Source organism: Crocodylus siamensis, chromosome 5, assembly GCF_052110815.1.
Source record: "Crocodylus siamensis isolate JL-2025a chromosome 5, ASM5211081v1, whole genome shotgun sequence".
Lineage (NCBI taxonomy): Eukaryota > Metazoa > Chordata > Crocodylia > Crocodylidae > Crocodylus > Crocodylus siamensis.
In genome coordinates this window covers 35,304,997-35,331,789 of record NC_143399.1, presented here as the reverse complement: position 1 = coordinate 35,331,789, position 26,793 = coordinate 35,304,997, and the positions used below count along the sequence as shown (strand labels likewise).

Sequence of the window (26,793 nt, the reverse complement as noted above, 5' to 3'; positions counted from 1 at the left end):
TGGGGACATGCACAGAGGGATTGCAGCACTAATGGCTTCATCCTGGATGTGAGTCTTGCAGAACAAAGGGACCCAGGCTGGGCTGGGCAGGAAAGGGGCTTGAGTGTGTCAACTCTAGCCTGGGGCAGAGCCAAACTGAGCTGAGTATGCAGCTGGGGGAGCAGCTCCTGTCCAGCAACCCCTTCTACATGCTGGAGAGCAGCACCCAGGCTGCCCCGGCCCCCACAGCAGCATGCACAGCACAGGCTTACCCTCTCAACCCCAAGCACTATTACCTGCATCCCTGACCACTGGACATGGAGCTGACTCGTCCCCTACCCAGTGGTGGTGGTGCAGCATGGGCCCATGTGCCAGGTGCAGGGCTCTAGCCCTACAGCTTCTCCACCACAGCTGCTGCTGCCATCAGGGGGCCTGCCCTGGCCATGCTGGTAGGTGTCACCTACATTGCCAAAATGTGGTTGGTTGCCATGCAGGTAGACAGCAGTGGCAAAGCTGTAGGGGTTGTGCCCCACAGCTGCTACATGGGATCATGTTGCACCTATGGCTTTCCCCCCGCCCTGCCATCTGCCCCCCCTCCAAGCAATCAACTGAAGTTTGGTGACACAGGCAGCACCTACTAGTATAGCATGGGCAGGCCCCCCTGGTGGTGGCAGGGAAGCTGTAGGGGTAGAACTCTGCCCCTGTCACCTGGTACATAGGGCCATGTTGCACTGCTGCTGGATAGGGGAAGAGTCAGCAGTGCACACCCATCCTGGTGCCCAGTGGCTGGGGGACGCAGGTAATAGTGTTCAGTGCTGAGAGGGTGAGCCCATGTCATGCACACCACTGTGAGAGCCACTGCTGGCCTGGGTGCCCTGCTCCAGCATGTACAAGGCGCCCACATACAAAGGGACACCCCAGGTACCAGGTGACAGGCAGGAACTGTTCCCCCAGCTGCATACTCAGCTTGGCTTGGCTTTGCCCTGGGCTAGCACCAACACTCAAGATCTTCCCCACCCTCCAGCCTGGGTCCCTCTGCTTGGCAGGGCTCACATTCAGAATGAAGTCGCCACCATCCCAATCCCTCCATGCATGTCTCCACCTGGGGTTGGGGCCATTTTGCTCCCCACTCTCTCTCCCCTGATCTGGCCTTTGCTGCTGGGCTCCCCCAAGCAAAAGCCTGGCCCAGTGGCTCGGAAGTCGCAGCAGGATCACCCCTGGCTGGGAGTGGGACTCTGGGAGTCCGGAGCCATACTGAGCCACAAGCAGGGAGGGAAAAGTTGGGCAGACCCTAGCTGGGGTCCCTGCAGGCCAGGGCAGGAGTTTATACCCCTCCCCAATCATACTGAGGCCTGCCAGGGCCTGGCCACCTCCCCCCCAGCTCAGCTTCCCTCCAGCCTGAAGGGAAGGGAGGGCTGCTCTAGCACCCTCGGCATCTAGCCTGAGCCACTGCAGGCATGTGCCTGCATTTTGTGAATGCCTATTCACTTGCAAATTGATTCAACCTATGCAGGTTAGACTAACCTGTATAGATTGAATCAATTAGTCAAGGTTTTAGCCAAGAGCCAGGTAAACCAAGCTGAGTTGAAGAAGTGGGTTAGTTTTTCAAGCAGATACATTGGATAAATCCTCTCTCAATCTACATTATGCTGTTATACTTTTATTTTAAAATAAATGCTTTACCTACTGTAATCTCATCTTAGAAACAAGAGCAAAGAGCTCTGTGGTGTAAGGAAACTTAAAAAAGTTAATGACACTCCTGTTCATAAATATTTACCTCTTATTAGCCTTTATTACCTCTTGTTACATGTATGACAGCATATCTTGCAAATTAACCCATAGATTTGGGGAGTATAATGGTTCCTTGGTTTTTTGTGAAGTAAAAATATATCTCTGCACCATGAGCCCCAAAATCCATATCACAACTGTTTAAATATCTCTTCAGTTATTCAGTTCATGTCCAAAATGGCCTTATTTTTGCAATAATGTTCTCACCTTTATTTTCATTGTACTTATCTTCCATTTGGCACTACCTCTGCCTCTGGCTGAGTTTATGTTTATTGCCTGCAATTAGGAGGGTAGTTGAATAGATTTCTTCAAAGCCCACTCATTCAAAGGAAGGGGAATCTGCAAAAACAAACCACTGGTTACTCTACAGAGATGGAAACTAGCTGTGTAGCACAATTAGAGTTGCACTACTCTACCTTGGAAGTAGGAATGATAAGTCTGCTTTTTAATTGAGGTGCACAGCATAGCATGATAATTTGCTGCTGCTATGCCAGCAAGGAGCTGTGAACTATTTTAAATCGACGGTGCCCCAAACAGAATGTGATTATATCTTTGCTCATGTGGCAGTCTACTTTAACCCTACGATAATATGCTGGTTAAGCATAGTTTATTCAGTCCTCCAGGCAATATTAGTTCTCTCTCTTCCTTTTTGTATCAGTTACCGCAACAAATTATGCAAAGTACAGTGAGACTATGGTACAGCAGCATACAACAGCAGCAGTGGGAATTTTACCAAAAAAAAAAAAGATTTTAGCCCTGACATCTTTCTGTCTTATTGTTTCAGGAGTTCTGTTTCATTGTCCTCCTGTACTGGCAATCCTGTTGGTTTTTTTCCTGTAGCAGAAAGAGGCAAGCAGGGTTTTGTGCGCTCCCCTTCTCTCCTACCATTTGAAATTCCTCAGTCTGTCACACAGACTCAGTGAATTAAAGAAAGACATACACTCAGCTTCAATGCAATCAATACAGCTGCATCAGCTTACACGAGCAAGGAACACAGGAAATTCTTTTACAGAGTTACTTAGAAGGCATGAGGAGAATGGCCACTACTTCACCATGTTCAAAACCAAATGCAAAACTGACTTTGACTTTCCACACAATACACATGCACTTTAATCAAACTGTTTCTTTTACAGGTTTACCAGGAAGAAGAGAAAGTGAGAAAGGAATTGTTGTTGTTTTTGAGGCGGAGTTATTGGTTATGTTCTTGGGAGGTGCCCAGACACTAGTGGTGGAGCTGTTTCAGTATTTAGAGACAGATAATTTTGTACCAGCTAAGCCAGTGTAAAATGTTAAAACTGGCATTCCTCAGCAAAACACTTACATTATCAACAGAAATATTTTAGCATTGAAACATAAGCATTTATTTTGCAATATTCCCCTCTCAAGATGATATGCAAGCTGGTCATTTGTGTTTATCAGGAAACTATCTTTGCAGAACTTGCAGGTCTTGCAGAAACAGCTCTGTGCTTTTCATTGATCACTATAGTTCTATATTTGGATCACATGCCCAACCATTTGTATACAAAGATCGGATCCACTAGCAGGTGGGAGTTCTATAATGATGATGAACTCAGTTGTTTTGTGTGAGTGTTGCAGCAGCCATGTATATGAAATCTGCTTTTGGCAAAATCATCTTGATTGTAGTTGCTGAAAAAAGGTTATTTTATTGTTGCTTTGTAATCCTGGCCAGAAAACAGAAAGTCCAGTTTGTGGAAACACATTTGATATTTATATTTGTTCCAGTTTGGAATGAAAATGGGAAGAGAGAGTGTGAGTGTGAGTGAAAGAGAAAAAACAAGGGAGAAGAAAGGCTCGCCCTAGATTAGCCCATTGTCTTGAGGATTAGGATACTCACCTGGAGTATACAGTCTCAGCTTCAAATCTCTGTTATGACTGATTCGTGCACTCTCTCCCTCTCTCTCTCTGGTTTATTTATTTATGCGAAATGAAATCAGTCCAACAGAGGAAAAAGAGAGAGAGGGACTAATGTAATAAACTAGTAACTGGAACATTTTCTTAACATGTGGAGGACAGACGTGCAAGTCTACTCTAATCAGCCATGGCAATGACTTTGAGTGCCCTGACTATGTGGGTAGTTTGGAATGGGGTGTCTCTTTCTTTTTCTCTCTTTTTATTCCCTGCCCTATCAAAATAGTTTTTATTAAGCGTTTTGGCTTTGACAGCAGAAGAAATTTTTGACCAGCTCTCATGCTCTGTGTTCTTAGTCGAGTAGCAGAAAAAAAAATTTTTAAACCAGTCCAGTAAATCTGAAGATATTCATCTTCATTAAGTCAACTACATCAGACACCTTGTATAGAGAATGACATGGGTCATGTGAATAATCAGGCAAGTGATACAAAGTGCCATTTCTACGGGAAGACATTTTTTCTAAAGATAATATCTTACTAAAACCAAAGATGCAGCTTTTGTTACTGTAGGCCATTCTTGCTTCTCCAGTATCTTCCAATACTCTTCCATGCTCTGACAATTTCCAACTACATCCTTTCTTCTTCTACCACTTCCATAAAACAAACACCTTATCCTTTCATATTCTTCCATCCTGTAAAGCCAGTGAAGTGTTCCAGTCATACTGGATCACCTCTGGGTGAGTCTAGTCAGTCTTTGCCTGCTTTTCTGCTTTGAGCCTAGGGTTCAGAACTGTGTACATTAGAGCACATTGCATTCCTGTTGACCTTGTGGAGGGAAAATTTTACACAACTTGAGCTGCACTTTTCATAAGTGAATGAAGGGTTTGAAAACCTAGTTCCCTGTGTTTTATGGAAACTGTTTTATGTATATCAATACATTTATATTAAGACACACAACTCTTCCATCCATCTTTGAAAATCTTAGAATTCGGCTTCTTCTTACATTCTCCAGTTAGTTTGCTGTTCTTCCTAATCTGTTATTTTCCTTTTTTTTTAAAATCCTTTTCCTGGGTTTTATTTTTTACTATTTTGTGTCTCCTCCTGCCTTTGTGCATCTGTCATGTTCAGCTGTCTTCCTCCCATTCTTCAATTTCCCTTAACTCTGACTTCTTTATCCTGTTGCTTTCTCTGATTTTTCTCTCAGCCCAGTTAATAAAACAGTGTTTATCATCCCTAACTCAGTGTTTATCAGCCCATTAAGAAAACAAAAGGATCTCTCATTAGTTCAAGCTCTTCATAAAGAACTTTTTCCAAGGAAGGAATGGAGGGACATTACCAGCTACCTGTTGATTAGCTCCAAAAAGCCCTAAGCTAACGCTGTCCTGCTTGCCTTTGTCCCGTTTTCCACAGCATGGACCATAGCCAGCATGTGGTATGCTAGCTAATTCTGAGAGGTGTCTATGTAAAGCAAAGAGAAGTGGGTAATCCTTTCTTCAGCAGGGAGTGGTGAGAGGAAGGGAGGGAGCAGGAAAAAGTCAGGCAGACCCTGCTGTACATGCAGTCTCTACCGGAACTGTGGCCAGGAAGCAGAGAGGAAGGGCCAGCCCAGCTCTCTGGAGCAGAGAGCCCCACCCTGCCCAGCCCACCCCAGCCCAGCCCAGAGAGCATGCCAGGATGCTGGGGGACTGATTTAATTTAAACCCATAAGGGGTCTGGGACAGACTTTGCATAAACCAGCTTGACTCAAATCAGTTAAGTCTGATACTACATTCAACCAGGATTATCTCAAACCAGTTTCAGCCATTTTCATACTGGTTTATGTGCATTGAATATATGTTCTGCTACAGGTTTAAACCAGTTTCTGATCACTTAAACTGGCTTATGTGTAATGTCTGTCCCCAGCTTTGGTGTAGGATCAATTCCCTGGGCAAGAAGTCCCACGCTGTGACTGAGACAGCAGCAGCAGCAGCTGGGGACAGTTTTAAAGTTGCCATCGTAAGCTTCCCTCTGTCCCTTACTCTCAGAACCTGCACCTCTCTGGTGCTAAGTGGCAACTCCCCCTGGCTCTCCCACAGGGTTTGCCCAGGGCACAAACCCTGCTCATTGCACCTTTGGTTCTCTTTACATGTCCTTCCCTTCTCCTCCTCGTAAAGTGAATCCCCATTGTTGAGCTAGTCTTAAAACACTCATGACAACTAATTCCTGGTATGTTTTGCTAAGAATACCACGAGAAGAAGCATATTCAATACATTTTCACTGTTCTATAAGACTTCAGCCCCCAAACTTGTTGAATCCATTTCCTTTTAAGTTATCAACACAGGATTTAGGAGCAGTGGCAAGTTATTTTTTTAATGTATCATTCCCCCACCCCCAATATATTGTCCTTTATAGTGTTCTTAAATTGTAAATTTTATATCATGTAAGAGGAGATGGTACTTAAGAATTAACTGCCCTGCCTCATTATTAATTTTCCTAAGAACCCTGTTTTCATACATCCTAGAAGAAATGGATTAAATTGTAAAGTTTAATAAATTCATCATCAGAGCTTTATTTTGTGATTTTAAACTGCAGCTTGACAGCATTTAATCCGCTGTAATTGCTTTGCATGATTTTTAATCAAATTACTGAAAAAGAAAATAAAAAAGGATTGTAGCTAGGACAGTAATGTTAACAGTGTTACCAGCATGCTGAAAATTTAAACATGGCATATTATGGTTTGTAATAGGGTATTTAGTTGCTGTTTGTATGTGGAAAAATCCACCCCTCCAAAGGAAAGCATTCTGTCTGAATGGATTTCCCTAGAAACTTTAAATTGTGAGGCTGTCATCTTAAAGTTCATATATATATATGAAACCACATGGGTGATAGCATCCCCTTCATTCTCCTTTTCATTTGTATCATGATTACAGACATTTCAGCTGGAATTGCCTTTATGAATCACAGAAGTCACAACAAGGGTTGGTGTAGCCAAAACACCAGTACAACTAGCACAGTTAAAAAGGAAATAAGAAAGTTTGGAGCTTCTTAAAACCAGAATTTCTCATTTTTAACAATGTTCACAGGGTATACAGGCGAAGATAAACCCTTGTTTTCTTAAAAATGTGTGACAATTTGTACTTAGATTTGCAATCAGCTTTCACTATCCTGAAATGATAATTAAATGTAGAAAATTCAGGAGACCTTGGATTTCTGCACCCTCCATTGTTACAATGTATGTTTTGTTTTTGTTTTTTATGGTTACAGCAGAGGAATGCTAAGTCTTTGCTTCAGATGTAAGCTCTAAGGGCATTGCAGTTCATGCAGGTATCCAGTGAACAGGATTTATTAGACAGTATGTAGATCTACAACAAATATCTGAGGAGGTGTAAAATAAAATTTTAAAATTCTTCATCCTGATACATTGGATGAGTTAGATCATAAAAGTTAGTACAATAGTAATCAGCATCTTAATGGTAATTACTTACAACATATTTGATATGTATGGATCTGATAAAAAAGTGAATTAAATGAAAATTTGTGCTACCTTGCCTCTTCACTGCCCATGAATGGATTTTCTGGATTAGACTCAAGCTTGAAAGATCGTTTTACATTTTGTCGTAATGCATGATAAGGTTAGCCAAATTCATTGCGATACTGGCCACCTACAGTATATCCAAACTGAATGAAGATGCAAATGATGACTGTTTAACAGGTGATAGGCAAATCTAGTCAATGCATGGACTTTAAACACTTTAAGTTGCCCCTGGAGTTTGGAAGATGTATGGTCTCCTGAAGTACCTGTTATTTTCTACCTATTTATTATAGTAAAGGGGCTAAGAGCTTTCCTACCTGACTGCAAGAAAAAGCTATTTGTAGGTGCAGTTCTCATCTGTTAAGGGAGTTCTATGCTTTCCTTTAAAATTTCTCATGTACGACATAAACCTAATCAAACCTTTATGCCCTGTAGCAGGTAACCTCTGCATGAACTAAAGAGTTGAAATATTGTTTAATCATGCTATATCCCACTTTTTTACAGTGATATGAGAAACATTACTTTGGATGGATAGAAACAACCATGATAAAATGTTTGGTTCTGTGAGGGGGAAATGGCTTTTCTTTATTGGGCATTACTTTAAATGCTCTGATTTTGTTCATAAATAATTCTTCCCATTTATGCATCTTAAAAAAGTTTATAAACTTTAATATACATTTTCAAATATTGCCCTTGAAATATGTAAACCTGTATAATAATTCTAGCCTCAGAAGAAAACAGCTTGCAGATTTAAGCTGGCATTCCTTTTTCACTCCTTCAGTCCAGTGTACAACTATTATTAACCTTTGTTGTGACAACTGAAAAGAATAATGGTTGAATTTTGGTCCTTTAATGTTTCATTGAAATCAATAGCTGTAAATGGTGGTTGCCAGAATTCTAACAGATCTGTCACATTTAAACAAAAGTAGGTCTTTCCCTGTTCATAAAAGATGCCTGTGGCAATTAAAAAAAAAAAAAAGGTTGTTGCGGAGGGGCAGTTAAGATTACAGAAATGATGCCTTACAGCTTCTTTTAAAATTAGTTTATTTTGTAAACAGTAAAATGTTATGGGGTTTTGTTTTGTTCATTCATTTATTTATTTACATATTAAATAAAAGCCAACCTTGGATTAAAGATGTTGAGAGACATGGCTATCTCGAAATAAATTGAGTTGTCCTCTTCCTTTTTATTGTGGAGAGAAAACAAAACCAATGAAGCTTTTTGTGAGCTAAAAAGGGTGTAACTGCAGAAGCTATGAAATAAAAGACTACCCAAAACCTTTCAAGCCAGGGATGGACATGCTACTGACAACCCTCATATTACTATTTCAAGGCTCAACACAAATCAGTTTTTTACTTTAGTGTATTGGTCAGTCAAAACTTTGCTGCACACTTTTGACCTTGCCTTCAATTTGGTTATACTTCAGTCATTAAATTGTCCATTTTGAAAGTGATGTGTAGGAGTTCTGTGCAGAAATCCAGCTAACAGGTCATTCAAAGGGAAGTTCCCATGCATCATATTAATAAATGTATTCTTGAGTTCAGATACAGACTGGTGCTAATATCGGCTGTTCTTAGGTGAGATACGTTAAAAAATTAACAACACAGTCTGCTCTTGGGGGGGGTGTAAACAATATAGAGTATATATACATAGGTGCATACTATTTTGCATCTATGATCATAAAATCACAGAAAATTCAGGTTGGAAGGGACTTCAGGAAGTTATCTAGTCCAACCCCCTCCTCAAAGCTGAACCATCACCAACTAGATCATTCCAGCCAGGGCTCTGTCAAGCTGGGCCTTAAAAACTATCAAGGATGGAGATTCCATCACCTCTCTGGGTAACCTGTTCCAGTGCTTCCCTACCCTCCTAATGAGAAAGTTGTTGCTAATATCCAGTCTAAACCTCCCTTGCTGCAACTTGAGATCATTGCTCCTTCTTCTGTCATATGTCACCACTGAGAATGATCCAGCTCTGTCCTTTTTGGAACCACCCTACAGGTAATTAATCCCCTGTCAGTTGTCTCTTCTGCAGACTAAATAACCCCACTTCCCTCAGGCTCTCCTCATAAATCAAGTGCCCCATCCCCTGAACCATTTTTGTTGCCCTCTGCTGGACTCTCTTCAACTTGTCCACATCCTATCTATAGTGAGGGGCCCAAAACTGGATACAGTACTGCAGCTGTGGCCTCACCAATGCAGTATAGAGCAGAATAATTACTTCCCTTAATCTGCTGGCAAAGCTCCTACTTCCTTCAATCTGCTGGCAATGCAGCCCAGCATGCTGTTTGCCTTTTTGGCAACAAGGGCATGCTGCTGACTCATATCCATCTTATTGTCCACTGTGACTGCCAGGTCCTTTTCTGTAGAGCTACTGCTTAGCCAGTCAGTCCCTAGGCCATAGCGGTACATGGGATTGTTCCATCTGAAGTGCACGACTTTGCACTTCTGCTTATTAAACCTCATGAGATTTCTTTTGACCCAATCCTCCAATTTGTCTAAGTCACTCTGAATCCTAGCCCAACCCTCCAGCGTATCTACTACACCCTCCAGCTTGGTGTCATCTGCAAACTTGCTGAGGGTGCAGTCCATCCCATCTTCCAGATTGTTAATGAAGATATTGAACAAAACTGGCCCCAGGACTGACCCCTGGGGCACTCCACTTGACACCAGCTGCCAACTAGACATGGAGCCATTGATTGCTTCCCATTGAGCCTGACAATCCATCCAGCTTTCTTTCAAGCCATACTTCCTCACCTTGCTTGCAAGAATGCTGTGGGAGACTGTATCAAAAGCCTTGCTAAAGTTAAGGTATATTATGTCCCCTGCTTTCCCTGCATCTCTGCAGTTCTGCAGTTGTCTTATCACAGAACGCAGTCAAGTTGGTCAGGCCCTTGGTGAGTTCATGCTGTCTGTTTCTAATCACCTTCTTTTCCTCCAAGTGTTTAGAAATGAATTCTTTGAAGACCTGCTTCATCATTTTGCTGGGGAGTGAGATGAGGCTAAATGGTCTGTAGCTCCTTAGATCCTCCTTCCTCCCTTTCTTAAAGATGGACACTATATTTGCCCTTTTCTGGGCAGTTGTCTAGGACCTCCCCTGATCACCATGAGTTTTCAGAGATAATGGCCAGCAGGTCTGCAATCACATCAGCCAACTCCCTCAGTACCCTCAGATGCACTGTGTCCAGTCCCATGGACTTGTACACATCCAGCTTTTCTAAATAGTCACTAACCTGATCTTTCACCACTGAGGGCTGCTCACCCTCTCCCCAAACTGTGCTGCCAGGTACAGTAGTCTGGGAGCTGACCTTACCTGTGAAGGCCAAAGTAAAAAAGGCATTGAGTATGTCAACCTTTTCTGCATCATTTGTCACTAGGTTGCTTCCCCCAATCAGTAAGGGACCCACGCTTTCCCTGACCTTCCTCTTGTTGCTAGCATACATGCAGAAACCCTTCTTGTTACCCTTCACATCCCTTGCTAGCTGCAACTCCAGTTGCACTTTGGCCTTCCTAACTTCATCCCTGCATGCCCAAGCAATATTCTTATACTCCTTCTAAGTTGTTGTCAAAGCTTTCACTTCTTGAAAGCTTCCTTTTTGTGTTTAAGCTCACAGAAGAGTTCTCTGCTAAGGTGGTCACTTGTCACATTTGCTATTCTTCCTACACATCAGCCTTCAGTAAGGTTTCTTTAAAATACAGCTAGCTCCCTTGGACTCCTTTTCCCTTCAGACCAGCCTCCCAGAGGATCTTGACCATCAGTTCCCTGAGCCCCATAGTATGGGAACCCTGACTGAATTCCCATAGTCAGTTTTTCTGAAATCCAGGGTCCATATTCTGCTGCTCTTCTTTCTTCCTTTTGTCAGGATCCTGAACTTGATCATCTCATGGTCACTGCTGCCAAACTTGCCATCCACTTCTGCATCCCCCACCAATTCTTCCCTGTTTGTGAGCAGTAGATCAAGAAGAGCACAGCCTCTACTTGGTCTCTCTAACACTTGCACCAGGAAGTTGTCTCCAATGCTCTCCAGCAACTTCCTGGATTGCCTGCACAATGCTGTGTTGCCCTCCCAGCAGATAATCAGGATGACTGAAGTCCCCCATGAGAACCAGGACCTATGACCTGGAAATTTCCACTGGTTGTCTAAAGACAGGCTTATCTACCTCAGCCTCCTGGTCTGGTGGTCTATAGCAGGCACCCACCATGACATCGCCCATGTTGCTCTCCACTCTAACCTTAACCCAGAGACTTTCAACAGGCCTATCTCCAGTTTTGTAGTGGAGCTCTGAGCAATCATACCCTTAATTATGAACATGCTATAATAATATCTATCCAGCTTCAAATTATTCCACTTGCCTTGGGAAAAGTGGTCAGAAAAACCCACCCTACTCATCCTACCAGATTAGTATTTATTAAAAGCTAAAGAAGAGCAGCATCAAAATTAATTAGGTAACGTTTTTTTAGATAATCTATATAAAAATTGTTAATTTGTAAAATTTAAACATGTGTTCCTGGGAAATGCCTTTCCAGGAACCTCCCACAAAATAAATTAGTTGTTCTGGTATGAGCAAAAACTAGAAAAAGTTAGTACTTACAAGCCAGAATAAAAATAAGAAGATAGGAGATGGGGATGCATTAAAATGGAATTGTATTCAACAGCTCTGTTTCTATTGTAATCTTGTATACATTTAAAGACCTATATTTTGTTTAATGCTGAGGTTGCAAACTGGAGCACAGTGCTTTTATAAACTCTCTAAATAAGCTAAAGGCATAAAATAAGTTAGTTTCTGAACAGCTGTAGGGTCACAGTCCACTGCTGGCATTTTCTGAATAGTCAGTGTTATTTCTTTCAATATAGAATGGGTCTTAGAGCTTTGACATGTCAACTCAGCCATGACAAAAAACATGGACTTAATCCAAAGTGACTTGATTCTGTCCAGCGACAGTTGGCATGATTGGAAAAAAGGGAGAATTTATCTCCATTAGGCTCCACAGAGTGGAACTTAAAGTGGTCTGAAGAACACCTGCTCAAGTCATGACACCCTGCTTACAGTTTTACTTAAAAGCAGTAAAGTCCTAACATTTAAGATTGAAAATGAAGCTAGAATGTAATCTTTTTAGCTTCTCTAGGGTACTCAAATGTATAAAAGCTACGGGGCCAAGTCCTTAGGCCCTTACTCAGTTTTTATTCATTCTTCTGGCGGGCAAGAGTATCCATTAGTAAACATGTATATTGCTACAGAGTTTATTCATGCATAGCATGTGGAGCTCGGTCTGAGCAGCCTGGGCTGGCAGGGGACCTGGGTGGTCAGCCTGCCAGCCTAGGGTTGCTCTGACCAGGCTCCATGTGCTGTGGTGGGGCTGGCTGAGGCATGAGGGTTCTTCAGTGTGGGAAGAGCCCGCAGGCAGCCACTGCACTAAAGCACCCTCAAGTCCCCGTCAGCCACCCCGCAGCACATGGACCCTGATCAGAGCAGCAAGCCCAGGGCTGCTCCGACTGGGCTGTGTGTGCTGCAGAAGGGCTGACTGAGTTATGAGGCACCACAAATACTACCCTGCTGTGGAGTTTATTAGTGCTGTGTACCGTAACAGGGGTGCACACGTAGATGCTGAGACGTACTGCACAGTTAATTAATGTAGATATACCCAGGGTGTATAAAAGGGTATTTCTTTAAATGGTATTGTTTTCACGAGTAAGAAAAGTGTATTGAAGTGAGATTGAGGGACAGAGTAGCTCAAAGACATTAACCTACAGACTTTCTTGGGCAGTTTTTCAAAACCTGTCTCTAAATTTGCTCCTCTGCATGCAGAAAAGCATCTGTTACCAGCATTGTGTATATACCGTTTTACAGAGCATGGTATCATTTCTTTAAAACTGTACCCCAGTGAGATTTTGGTCAAATGATAAAAAGGAAAACCTCTAATGTGGCAAAAGGATAAATGCCATGATTTTATCACATGTAAGTTCCTTATTACTTGGAAGACCTGTGTTTCATTGTCTTTTCTAAGTGTCTTTGTCACTTTTTAAAAAGGTAATAACATGGCTAAGGGTATGTCTACACACCAGATTGACTGTTCTGCATACACGGACACTCTTCCTGGGCTACCTTTTGAGTTGGAAGCAGTGTAGTTATTTCTGTGTAGCACTGTAGGTGGGTTAATTAACACAGTCTATCAGTGCCCCAGTCAACTGAGTACTATATACACTAGCCTTCACCTTCCCTCTCCTTTTACACCAATGGGTAAAGGAAGATGTTAACTAAATTATTACTGTCAAATTTCCTCAGGAATGAGAAAACATTTTCACTCAGAACATAAGTGGCTTGTTATTTGTCTCTCAGTCTGGGAATTTTTTTCTCTAATTTGACAGGCTTTAAACAAATTGTTAGCTTTAATTAAGTTTGAAATGGGACAAATGCATAAACTTAAAAAGCCCCTTGCTAGGATAAGAGGATACAATAAAATTAGCAGTGAAATTCACAAATGGCATCTCTTGCTATAGTGATTGATTGCAGCTCTGTAATTAGTTGCTGTGAAATTTCAGGTAGGTTCGGTTTTATTAAGATAATTTTGGGTATCCCAGAAGATGAAGGAAAAGAGATCACTTTCAGAGTATCATGTAGAAAAGAAGAATACTAAAGTAGTAAAACTTGGCTGGTGGAAAAGGACTAGTACAGTGTTTTGCAGTGATTTAAAGTGAATTCCCCAATCTGTTTGTTTTATTTGTTTGGTGTTTTCTTTTATGATATTTTGGAAGGAAAGACAAAAGAGTGACTTCAAATTCCAATACAAGAAAACTTTGAAGTACTAACTTGAAAAATATGAATCTTCAAAAGTACATATCCTAGCCTTTTATTTTCCTGAAGGAAGGTGCATGTTAGCAGGATAAATTATTTGAATTAGCTATCCACTGGCCTGGCATCTAGAGTATAGTTAGTTGGTTGTAGCATGGAAGAAGGAGCAGAGAAAACCCCATCTAGCATGGAACTACTTAAAGGGCATGTCTACACATGCTTTTACACATGCCTAAACTTAATCCATATTTGTCTAATGCACTTTAAGTCGATTTAGGCACTCATCTACACATGCACGCACTAAGGCTCATTAACACTGTATGTGGACTGTCTTGGGACTAAAGTTAGTCACAAATCGTTTGACATACATGACATTAATGTGCCTTAGCATATCTACACATGCATTAAGGCCCTTCAGCTATTCACACCTAAATTTGATGCCTGCTTTTGCAGGTATCAAAACTAGACATGAATTGCCTAAAATCGCTATTCTTAAGGCACATTAAGAGCATGCACATGTAGATCTGCACTCTTAATGCAACTTAAAAATGGCTGATGCACATTAAATCAGCACATGTAGATGCACATAAAGGAATGGGAAGTCTGTAGAAATGAACATTCTTTCACCCTGCAGGCTGTTCTAAACAAAGCCTGATCCTATTTACCCATATCCTAATTAGTGGTATGCAGCAGTATAAGGATGTGTGGGCAAGCAAGGCATGAGCCTCAGGTGCTGCTGTTGGGGACCATGGGTGGGGCGTGGAGGAAGGAGATGTCACTCCATTTTTGGGGGGCTGTTTGGCTGCTTGATATGGGTGCCTGCAGCAAGAAAAAAGATAACATTTCCCCTTAGCAGCAGCAAACTCCAGCTGCTCCTCCTGTGCTGCTGTCCACTGCCAGAGCCTCCAAAGCCAGAGCCCTGCAGAAAAGATGGAGGAGGAGGGACTGCCCTGGGTGCAGTCTGAACCAGTTATATTTCTGATGGCATAGGAGTTGTTGCAAGAGATAGCAGTTGCCCCATTCACCTTTACCAGGAATAACAAAGCAAGGCAAAGTAAAGAGCTTTTTTTGCTCTGAGAATAAGGAGTTTTTACCCCTTCCTGAATTCCCAAATATACAAGCATGAAGGCTTTAACGTGCTGGAATTCCAGCCCATCAGAGCAGACTCTATTAATTGAGTCTACTGGAGTGTGGTAATTAGCCTGCTGTGCCTCATGTATCAGTGTCCCCATATTTAAAAATGGTGGCAGGGTGCTTGAATTAAAGCTCATTGAATAAGTTTTAGTTCAAGCACCCTGTCCCAGGGGGATGCAAATAGAGGTCCCGAGAACCCCTCCTGTGGCAGGACCCAAGGCCAAGATAAATTCCCAGAAAAAGGAAACCAAAAGGCCTAAGGACAGGGCTTACTTACTTTTAGCAGGAAAAACCACGCTATGCCGAGAAGAGCCGCCAGCGTGGTTCATCAGCTGCTTTTATTTGCAGCTGATGTCATCAAAAACCACCGCCTAGCAGATTTAAAAGCCGGCAGTGGGGAGATGAGGAGGAGGGCATCCAAACCAGGGACAGGGAAAGAAGCTGTCTTCTGGACTGCAGAACCGTTGGAGAAGGGGAGCTGTGGAAGTCCGGATAGGGGCCCACCAGAAGGGTCCCAGCCCTCCTAAAAGGGTAAATGCCCAGCCCAATAGGACAGCTGGATAAAGGAGGACAGCGTTGAGGGATCCTGATGACCAGAGATGCCAGACCCATGGGTGGGGCAGGCTGTGGCCCAAATCCCTGCTGTTTCTTTCTTTTCTCCTTTTTTTCTTTTATTTATTGGTTGATATTGGTACCTCATAGGGCACCCAGAGCCTGAACTGGGAAGCATCCCCAACTGACCTGGAGGGTCAAGAAGCAGAGTAGAGGCCGCCTTGGTGAACCTGATGGCTCAGAGGTAGGGCCAAGGCACAGGTTGAGACAGAGCTGTTCCCATACCCCCTAGATACCTAGGGCGAAGAAAGACACTAAGGGATGGGCAAGAGGGAACAAGAGCAGGAGCGAGCATCAAAGAGACATGCCAGCGACCCATCACCTGGTCATCCTGAAGACTGGCATGTGGTTGGGGTGTAGGGGAGGTGGAGCCTCAAGAACACCTGCAGGGGGCAGCACCCGGTCCATGAGTTTCCATGAGGAAGAGTCCCACTACTGAACAGAAGATCAAGTCATGACAGGAGGGTGTTGGGGTCTCCCTCGGGGTTGAATGCAGACCAACACCCAACTCTTGGGGACACACCCCAAGGCTTGGACTGGGCGTGTGCTCCAAGGCTGCTAGAGAGTGTCTATATCAAACTAGATGGGTGCACACCTCCATCACCATTTTTAAGTGTGGGGATGCTGATACATGAGAAGTGATGTCACTTTAATTAGAGTGGCTTTCAGAGACAATTAAATGTCACCTCCCCACCCCCAGAGTACATGTAAAAGTGCCCTTAGTTTCTCAGGTTTTCACCATAAAAGCTATTTCTTTCTGCCAAAACTAACTGCACGGCAGTTTAATACACATTATGTATCTTTGAGAGATTTATATATGCTATTTTTAATAAATACCATATGCAGTTTGACTTACCTTTCTGATATTATTTTGCATGGCTGCCTTGTTAAATCAAAGTTGGCCATAAAGGGTAAACCGCCTGGAAATGAAACAGTGGTAAAGATTAAATGCTATCATGGAGGATACCAAGGGTAAGAAAATAGCAGAGATCTATTAAATGGAGACAGCCGCAGTCTGGCTCTCCCTATGCCAGTGAAGTTTATTCTTCCCAGGCAGAGCCTAGGATCACAAGGATGCTAAAACCTTAAAGGGAAGAAAGGGGATTCGTTAGGCCATCAGAAGTTGGTGTAGGAAAGAGTTAGGAAGTAAGCTTCTCTCAGACAGATTTCCTATAAGGAATCTTGGCATCATCTCTGAAGCATCTAGCAATTAGTGGACGTGTGCAGACATTCAGTCTCCTGGGAGCTACATAACCCTGGTTATTACAAGGTTATTTTTCTCCCAGAGTGGCTATTTTTGCTCTGGGAGAAAAAAGCCTGAATGTTTGTACAATTCTGGTTTCTACCAGGAAAATGGCAGTTCTCCTGGTAGAAATCAAATGTCTGTAGATAGCCAGAGCCATTATAATTAATTCAAATCAACAGTATGATGGACAGTGCCACAATTTTTATCTTGCTGATAAGCAGACCTTACTAAATTCATGTTTTTGGCTGGCAGAAGAGTCATAATTTGTACTTGCCATAATTGGAATGGTTCATGGCCTTCAGACTGCTGCAATTATCAAAAATAAGGACTATCTGAAGACTCTGGAATTTGGCCAGTTTTATATAACTTTGATTTCTAATTTTCTATCAAAAAGATGGCACCTTTTTAAAAAGCAAAAAAGTAGAATTATATTATTAATTGCCTTCCAAATGTTCACAAAACGTATTTGTGTGGTGTAAAAGTGTGTGTGAATAGAAGACATTTTTTAAGTCTCTGTCACTGAAATACCCTGAAAGGCTAGCACTATGAAAACATTTCCTTTGCTGAAAATTTTGTTGTGCTTTAAGGGCACTGATCTAAAATGTGAATGATTTGGTCTGAGAGTCCAGTCAGACACTTCCTTCCTGGAAAGTCATTTAATACGTTATTTAAAATAGCTTTGAAGATCTGGGCCTTAATTTCTCTGAGCCTCTGTTCCCCAACTGTGGTGGCAACCATCAGTCCTCCTGGATCATGGTGTATACATGAGGGACACCCAGACCTTCAGTGCATATGCCTGGGCAGGAATTTTTGTTTGGAGGAGTGGAGGCTGCCCAGACCTTCCATCCTCCCTTTAGGGCACTGAGACAGAATCCAAATACCAGACTGAGTCCAGATGTTTGGTGCCTCCATGGCTGTCGTTGTGTAAGTATCTGGGACTCAGACAAGGATTCTACCACCAAACCACAGGGGACTCCTCTCCGCAACTGTAAAACAAAGATAATCATACATCCCTACCTCATAAGACTGTTATGGATAAAGTCCACAGTGCTTAGATACTATGGTAATGATGGCCATATACATACCTTGACAAGTAGGTAGTTATAAAACTAATATCCCAGAACTGCAAGCCAGATTCCCCCAGGAGAACCCTAAAATATGAGACTGGAAAGGACCTCAAGGGATTGTCTTCCCAGAGGCAGGACTAACTTTATCTGTGTGGTTTATTTCTTTTCATGTGAAATAGAGAATGATGATCTACTGCCTCTAGGGCATCTTGAACCCTCTTCCTGCAGCCCTCTCAAAGTGTGCAGGAACCAAGGGTGAAGCCATTAGGAGATGGACATTTTGTCAGCAGTGTCTTCAAATAGAATTTGTAGAAAACTTCCTGCTTGGCTTCTGAGGAAAGAGCCCTGCATGCTACCTCTTGTGAGATTCCCATGTAATTTTTCCCTCCCAGAAAAAAAAGATTGCAGAGTTGTTTTTCTCTGGAATAGCCACCCATTGGCAGTGAGTAGTTCGGGATTAAAATTGTCCTCCACCCTGAGGCTAGAATGAATATTCAGAAAAAATGAATTCAGTAGCACTGCTTAAGGGAAATAAAAGACAACCTCTGTAACGTTAAAATATCCTGTGCCTTTGGAATACACAAGCAGCATTTGATTAAGGACATGAATACAGCAGATCTACTCATGTACTTCTCATTTCAGAAGAGATCTTGTGCTGCATTAAATCCCCCACATATTTCTCAAGATTTAGCCCACTTATTCTCTTAGCTTAATCCACACACAATATAACTATGCTACTTTTAAAATAGTAATTGTAATGAACAATCGTTAATAAGTAAACTTAGACACAACTAATAATTTATAGTATAGGACAATAATGTATAGCAATGTGATTGACTGTACCAAAAATATTAAGATCCTCTATCTAGATTAAAATAGCAATATTTTAAGTGGTTTGTATTGTTGATTTTGCAAATGTAAATACCCATCTGTTTTTACAGCTATTGACATTTTGCATATCAAGCAGTTTAAAACATATTTCTGTGCTACACAAACTTTGTCAACCGTTTTGACAGCAAAACAGGTTTCAGGCACTTTTGTGAAGTTGGATTTGAGATACAGGAGAAAGGTGTGTTACATTACTAGTTACACAAATATTTATAGCAGAAAGATTGTTTTTTAATTTAGTTTGAGTGCCCCAAGATATATTCTCTCTACCAGCTACATTCTCGTTCTTTGAATGTTTCATAAATTCTAGCTCAGTCTGCTAAGAATCAGTAGGTAGATTTTGTACATTTGGGTCAGCTTTTACTAGCTCTGTATAAAGGCCCTGAATCAGCAAAGTACTTTAACATGTGCCTGACTTGAAGCACATGTGTCAGTCTCATTGAAATCCAGTGTTTGCTATATGGAAATGGACTATACTGTTCACATAATAGCTTAGCATTAAGCTACTGTTCAAATACTTTGCTGATCAGTTTTCACAGATCTTGTTCTTCAACTGTTTTTCAAATGATGGTAAACTTTTTAGTCAATAAATAAAACCAGACATAAGAGCAGTGAATTAATTTAGAATTGGATTTTTTATTTTAAATCCTTTGTAAAAATAATTTGACTCTCAAGAATTGTCCTTTTAAACTGAATTTGATATATTTTGTGGAAAGGTTGTATAAAGTACAGCAAGCTGCCTTTGAATGATGTGAAATTGAAGAAGTATATTTCATTCTTTCTATACAAAACTATGCAACTGATCAACTAACTGAACATCCTTCTGATTTTGACCCTTTAATAGCTCAGTGTCCTCATTTTCAAATTTCAAACTAATCACATACAGTGTCAAAATAATAGAAAATGAGTTTAGCACATGTATTACACTATTCTTTGCTTAATGGATATAACTAAGTCCTAAGTACAGCACTGCCTATAGGTATAGGCAGGGCTTTCACCTGGAGGGGGACTGGTGGTTTGAGAAGCCTGTGACTGGAGTTGTCACTGAGAGAAAGTCTCTTGTCTATAGAGAAGATAAAATACATCATTTTTATGCCATTGCCTTAGATGCACAGGTGATTTTGCAGGAAGCCATGCAGCTTTGATGTGCTGTGAGAGATACCAATGTGTAAGGAGTCCTATACAATGCCATTTTGGATTGTGAGTTCAAGCACACCATAGAGAACTACAGAAGTGCTAAGTCCTAAGATGTGTAAGGGTGGAGGAGAAAATGCTGAGTTGGCAAAAAAGAGACAAAAAATAACAAGGGGGTGCAGAAGAAGGGAATCCAGTTGTGCAAAGGAAATGAGGCAAGACAGGAAGGAAATGGAAAAGTTGTTAACGGTAAACCAGACAGGGCTTGGAACTTGTCACGGGGAAAACACAAAGGATCAAGGGGGACCCCTGGGGCTGGAACACCCTAGGGAAGACATAAAGAAAGAAAGAGTGAGGGAAAATCCCTTACCTGCAGCTGGAGCCGTGGCGAGACCGGAAGCGGCGGCGGGACCCGCGCGGCTCATTAGCAGCGTTTTTTTAAAACTGCAGCCATCTGGATAGAAGGGGAAGGAAGATAAGAGGCGTGGCAAGTGAAGCAGAAGGGGAGAGAGCAGTGAGAAGGTCGACAGGGGAGATACTCCCAGGATCCCTTCCTGAAGGTAGAGGGAGCAGGAATACATCTCACAGGGCAGAAGGCCGCCTCTGAGCCCTCCAGGAGGAAGACACCAGCAGCAGGCTAAAGAGGAAAGAAGCGGCCATGCTATGTCCTGACGCTGGACACCTGGGAGAGGATCTGGGCATCAGACAGGCGAGTGGGGTAATCTGGGTGGGCCCCAGAGAAGAGGGGAGAACGACGGGATTTGAGGCGCCGGGTCAAGGGGGACCAGTACAGGTTCAACTCAGCTCCAGGGACAATCCTAAGTGGGAGGCGGAAGGCTTAAGCAGCAACAGGGGCTACTAGAAATAAAACCCAGGACATAAAGTGACCCTTCAGGGAATAGAAAATAGCCTGAGCCTGAAAGGACGTTGAGGGTCTGCTTAACTCATAGATCACTCTCTGATAAAAAGGGTAGAGAATGGCACTAGGGTGCGGTCAGGCGTGGGTCGGGGCTAATCAGGGTACATTCGGACCAAGCTGACCGATTGTGGTAGTTAGAAGGTCACGGGTGTTGTAAATAGTCTTTTCTTTTGGTTTTTGTCCCCCACCTTTGGAAGGGCTGGGAGGTGGGCGACATAGAGCCCTAGGGCCTACCCGGTAGGAAGGAGGGCTCTGCCATGTAGAGAACTGAGACAGTTGGGCAGGCCCATAACATGTGTAGCTTGTATTTGGGTGAAGCCTAACACATAGTTCCGGGAGAAAATAGGATACCTGCAGGTGAGGGTCAGGCCAAGAAAGATATCAGCAACCCATCGTGGCTGGGTTCAGGCCGAGGTACAGGGGAGGTTGAAGCTTCACAGAAGACTTCCACCCTAAGGCCTTGGATCTAGACAAGCCCCAGTAGTCGGACCCCACCGCTGAAAGACCCATCAAAGTCATGGCAGGTGGGATTGGGAAAAAGACTGCCCCGGGGAGGAACGTCTATTTACTAAGACCAGAGGGATGGACCGAAGAACAGCCATATATATCCAAAGCCGGGCGGCACGGGACCAAATGATTGAGGCCTGACGGGTGCAGGACTGATGAAACCATGGATCAGTTAGCCATTCTCCCATTTGGACATCACACTCAGGATCCCCTCAGTGTCTATCTCAATTATTCACGTTGCCCATGAGTGTGAGGATTTGGCTCCTAATGCATTTAGTTCACAGGGCAGCGTAGTACACAAGTACACTGGTAACTGTAAGCAAGTGAGTAGTCCCATCAAAGGCAGTGACGCACCCCATACTTTAAAGCAGGTGCCTGAGTGCATGGCTGGAGTGGGTTTATAATGAATGTGTTTTTTAGCAGCAGTCAGTAAATAATTCTGGGATGTCACACTGAAATTAACAGATATGAGATCCCTCAGATGTATACATGTGGAGCAAGAAGGAACAAATTTTATATAAAAACTATAAACATTTTCATTTCACCTTTTTTATATGGGATTTAGCCTGACTGTCCACTACATCCTGTCTTATGTAAACCAAGTATCATTCTAATGGACATACTCATAAAAGTTGGTTAACTCAACTAGTAAGGAAAAATCAAATTTGCAAGTGCTTACATAAGTAGAAAATTACCAAATGTCATGCAATTCATAATTTGTTTTGCAAAATTCACCTCAGCTACAATATACATCAGTGACCATATCATTATGTTCAAAATCTGGTGTTTACTACTATTTTCATATTTTAGGGGTTTTTTTTCCTCAAATGGAAACTCATTGTAAAAAGCTACATTAATCAGTATTCACATTGACTTAGGAAATCTTGGTGGAAAATGTGTATGCTTCCAACTACCCTAAGATTCCTTTTTCACTTTAAATTATTTTTCTGAGAAAGTACTTATGTACACGTGACTAAGGGAAAGGGATAAGTTTCCAAGCAAGCCCTATACAATGAATGAGCCAATCAGATTACATCTGTACGATTTGCCCAAGCATATACATCCATGACACACACTTCTGGCACTAGTCACTTTTTATATGAGAATTTGAAAAATGTTTCATTGGGTCCATCACCTGAAAACATGGTAATCTCTGCATTGCTGCCACACCTAGAAGTTGAACTATTTAAAGCATCGAAGTCAGACAGTCTTACAAATATTAAGCAAATAACTTTAAATATAAGAGCCTGATTTGCTCCAGTGATGTGGAGAGGGAGAGCTTAGGGACCAGTTACAGCTGCTTGGCTCTGGTGAAAGTTAGAGTTGTACTGGGGCAGCTCTAGCTGTCATTACTGTCATGCCCTGCCAGATATATCTTACTTATGTGGCGAACCTCTACAGAAGAGGAATTTTTCATTGGCCTTCATTTACTTTAAAGTAATGTAAGTGAGCCCAGCTCAGCCCTTTTTGCTGAAAAACAGTTTGTTACTTCAGTGTTACCACGTAGGGCCTGACCAAATCTTGGTCCAAATGAAGCAGATATGGAAACAATTTCTAAATAAGCTACACAGTTGGCATGATGTGGAGTAGGTAATAATTAGAATAAAGAGCCAAATTTCATTTTAATTATAGCCAATATGCCTCCTGAACCTACACTGAAATTACCATTGAGTTTGGCACACACAGACACCACAGTAGAAAATGTTGCTTTTATATGGAACGGTTATTTATGTAGTTATTATCATGTGCCTTCCTAGAAAATTCAGCCTCTCTCAGTTGCTTATCATCAGGGTGATCATCACTGATGCATCTCTTTGTTTCTCTTCCTTCCCCAAACTCTTCTTTCGTCTTCCTTTTTTTCCCTTTCTTCCATGTGTTTCATCATATGGTGTTTTATCACTACCTTTTCCTACACTTCATTCACTAAAATTATTAACAACTACTTAATTAATGATATTAAAGTATTTTCACTGGATTTTAGATTGAACTTCTACATCTTCTGAGTACTGGGGAGTTCACAATTCCTAAAGTCTGATTTACCAGTGGCCTGTTCAACATGGATTAAATGAATTTTTTTTAAAAATTAAGTATGTTGGCATATCATGATATTTTTATAGGACAAACACTACTAGGACAGCATAATGAGTTATATAGTGCAAACATCCTTTAACTTACTGTCAGAATGCCTAAGCGAAAGAATTAACCTAAAGGACATAGAATTCATCTCTTCTTGAGGGTCTCTCACTTCTACACTGGGTCCCAAGGAGATTCAAAACTGGAAAATGAAAGTCAAACGATGCAACTGCTTTCAAAATGCCAGTGCAGTTCCCATAAATATTTCATGAAAGTTGCAGCTACAGAGTAGATCACCATTTTTATTAGTTGGATTTTGCAGAGCTAAATCTCTGAATTTTACTTATCATAAAAATGGACCATATACTTAGTAGTTGCATAGTCTATACTGTTTTAATGTTCATGCTTAATTGTAAACAAGTCTAAAATGAAAAAACAAGGAGAAACATTTCCTATAAAAGATGCTTTGTTGAACAGAGAGCTTTGTGATCTATGGAATTTTTAAACTGCCTAACCTTAAGCGCATCCCATTTTCATTATTGCTGCATAGTAATGCAGGTATCTGAGTACTGAAATTAATAGTGAATAAGAAAAATCTCTTTCCTGATGACAGTTTTAATTATCTGACAGCAATAAAAAATTAATACGTATAAATAATTGTCAGGGTAGTGATAGAGCTGTCCACTGGTTAAGTTTGCATTGTATCTTACAGTAGCACTTTTATTTTTTCTGAAAACATTTTAGTATGCCCAAATCACATTAGCAGGTACTGCAAATCAATAGCTCTTCATGGTGAAAAAATCCAAGTGTACACTAAGAGAACTATTATACGTGCTGGAATCATAGAGTAGTGTAGCCACTGAGCTGTATTTAATGGGAAGGCTAGCTGATTGCCCTTAAAATCAGGTGTTTTAAAAAACAGCTCACATACCAGATCCAGCCCACAGAGCCATTTTGCCCAGCCTGCAGGGCTTCCAGATTTGCTGAGAATTTGGGGATAGAGCTTCAGAGCTCTGCTGGGCATGTGTTGGCAGTGGGGATGAAAGTTAGCCTTGTTAACCCCCATTCCACTGCTTGCCCTGTTGTCAGCTGTGAATCTGGCCTATGAGGGTCCTTGCAGTATGGATTTGGCCTGTGAGGCTCCTTATGGTACAGATCCAGTCCATGAGAAGCCCAGCAGTCCAGATCTGACTCAGAGCTGCAGGTGAATTGGATGCCCTTGCTGTAAATAGGGGGTGTCAAAGATATAGCTCGCAGGCTGGATCTGGCCTACGGTTCTTCCTGAAGGTCTCAGGCTGAACCCAGCATGCTGCATGTAGTTCATTCCTGCATCAGGCTGGTATGCTAGATTACACTAGATCCAGCACATGCACTGCATACAGCACACACAGGACCAAACCAGCACTTGCTGGATCCAATGCGCAGGACCATGAGTTGTCCCCACACTACTCATCCAGGCCACAGACTGGCTCCGTGCTACTCATTTGGCTCCCAGGGCCTGATGAGTTTGACATCACTGCTCTAAAACCTCTTCCATGTGGGAAGTAAGTATTTACAATCATTAGCCAGTGTTTGGGCACTTCTGTTTCTACCCTTAAAGGGATTATTTTGACCTTATATTTAACTTTTTTTTCTATCCTTAGCTATTCTCTAAAGTCCCAAGAGAATTTCAAAATGCTAAAATTGTTTTGACACCCCTCCTCCTCCACTAATATGCTGTTTTGATTAGGTCATGATGAGCGTAATGTAATTCTGTATTAAAGTTATTATGTACTGTGTGTCTTAGATGGAATGGATTGCAATAAGTGCATGCTTATCTACACGTTTGATTAGTGAAGCACGATAAACTCTGGTGCAATTTGCACTAGAGTTAACAGCTCCTGGGCACAGCGTCTACAAATGTGCCTGGGACTGCAGCAGTTTGAGCCAGGAGGGAGCAGACCTGGCCTGGCAGCAGGCTCAGGGGTTCAGCCCTGGGCTCCAGGTCACGACTTTGGGCAACAGAGCGACTGACTAGAGTATAAGAGTGCCCAAAGAGCAGAGCCATATGGTTAGGCAGCAGGCAGTGGTATGGTCCCATGCTGTCTAGGCTAACTGGGTGCAATTTATATCAAGGTCTGCGTTTGCATTTAGACACCGTTATTTTTGCCGCTGTAAGATAGCACTGTTCTATCGCATGGCAAAAATTAGTTTGCTACAGTCTAATAGCATCACACATGGAGGTTGTGATGCTTTACACAACAGCAAATTAGTCTACTGTGCAGTTAAGTGCACGTGTAGATGCACCCCATGCAGCTTTTATTAAGTTTATTTCTGTCCCTCTGCATACCGAATCTGTTTTGGTATCTTTTTCCTTTACACACAGTTTGGTTTAATTTTTTTCCTTTCCTTGTGTGTGATCCAACTTTTTCTGTAATTGATCTTTGATTTACTTCAAGTGGCTGAACTAAGTTAATTAATAAAACAAAGTGGAGTTTGAAAGTTTTGGAAGAACTATAGTACAGACATTTGTCATTAAGGTTTGCTATTGTACTGTCCTGCATTTTGATCATGTTACTTTTAATTATGTTCTGTATTTATCTGACCTATTTGAACAGGATCCAGAGTTAGTGCGTAACATCTGTCGCTGGGTTAGGCAAGCTGTTCAGATTCCTTTCTTTGCCAAGCTGACCCCAAATGTCACCGATATTGTGAAAATTGCCCTGGCTGCACAAGAAGGTAACAAACTCAGATGCAAACCTTACACAATTATCCACATTTGCATGCTTATTGCAAAAACAATAGTAAATAGTAACAAAACTAATGTAAAAACAAGTTGCTTAACGTATTGAAAGTAAGCATAGTACTGTTAAAAGATGGCCTACTAAATTTTTGCTTTGTGCCTTACTGTAGTAAGTATATAAACATACAAAGAAAATACCATGAGGTAAACTATAAGTTATTTATAGATGGAAAACTGTCATATCACCAATCCATTGTACTTTACTTGTGAGAATATTTGCATATGTATAAATTGTATTTGCCGTTATACGGGTGCATCCATCAAAATTTGTTTCCATTTTGGCATAGGATCGAATTTTGTGCTGTCTTTTTTCTTTCCATTTTTTTTCAGTTTCAAAATGCTACATACTAGCAAATAACATTTCTAGAAAGATAATAGACTCAGTAAATTGGAATGAGGTAGTATTTTTTCTGTCTTGCTCTTTGTTTAATTTTAATACTCATTATATGAACTGAAATTAAGGTACAGATCCACCATTGTAAAATAGTCTATTA

The 26,793-nt window shown here is 41.8% G+C and overlaps 1 protein-coding gene and 1 long non-coding RNA gene across 6 annotated transcripts in view; one reads left to right on the top strand and one right to left on the bottom strand.

The window, feature by feature from the left end:
• The window catches only part of DPYD (dihydropyrimidine dehydrogenase), a 685,692-nt gene that overhangs the window by 520,167 nt on the left and 138,732 nt on the right, over positions 1-26,793 (top strand). For all 5 annotated transcript variants that reach the window (XM_090050053.1, XM_090050052.1, XM_090050055.1 and 2 more), the window contains one exon: positions 26,115-26,235. In XM_090050053.1, coding sequence (XP_089906179.1) covers positions 26,115-26,235 — 121 coding nt within the window. The remainder of the gene's footprint in view (positions 1-26,114; positions 26,236-26,793) is intronic.
• Positions 1-26,793, bottom strand: part of LOC149863720 (uncharacterized) — a 61,691-nt gene that overhangs the window by 30,425 nt on the left and 4,473 nt on the right. Inside the window, exons 2-3 of the long non-coding RNA XR_016442747.1 lie at positions 16,540-20,472; positions 1,975-2,106 (exon numbers count right to left, since the gene is read on the bottom strand). This is a non-coding gene — a long non-coding RNA (uncharacterized LOC149863720). The remainder of the gene's footprint in view (positions 1-1,974; positions 2,107-16,539; positions 20,473-26,793) is intronic.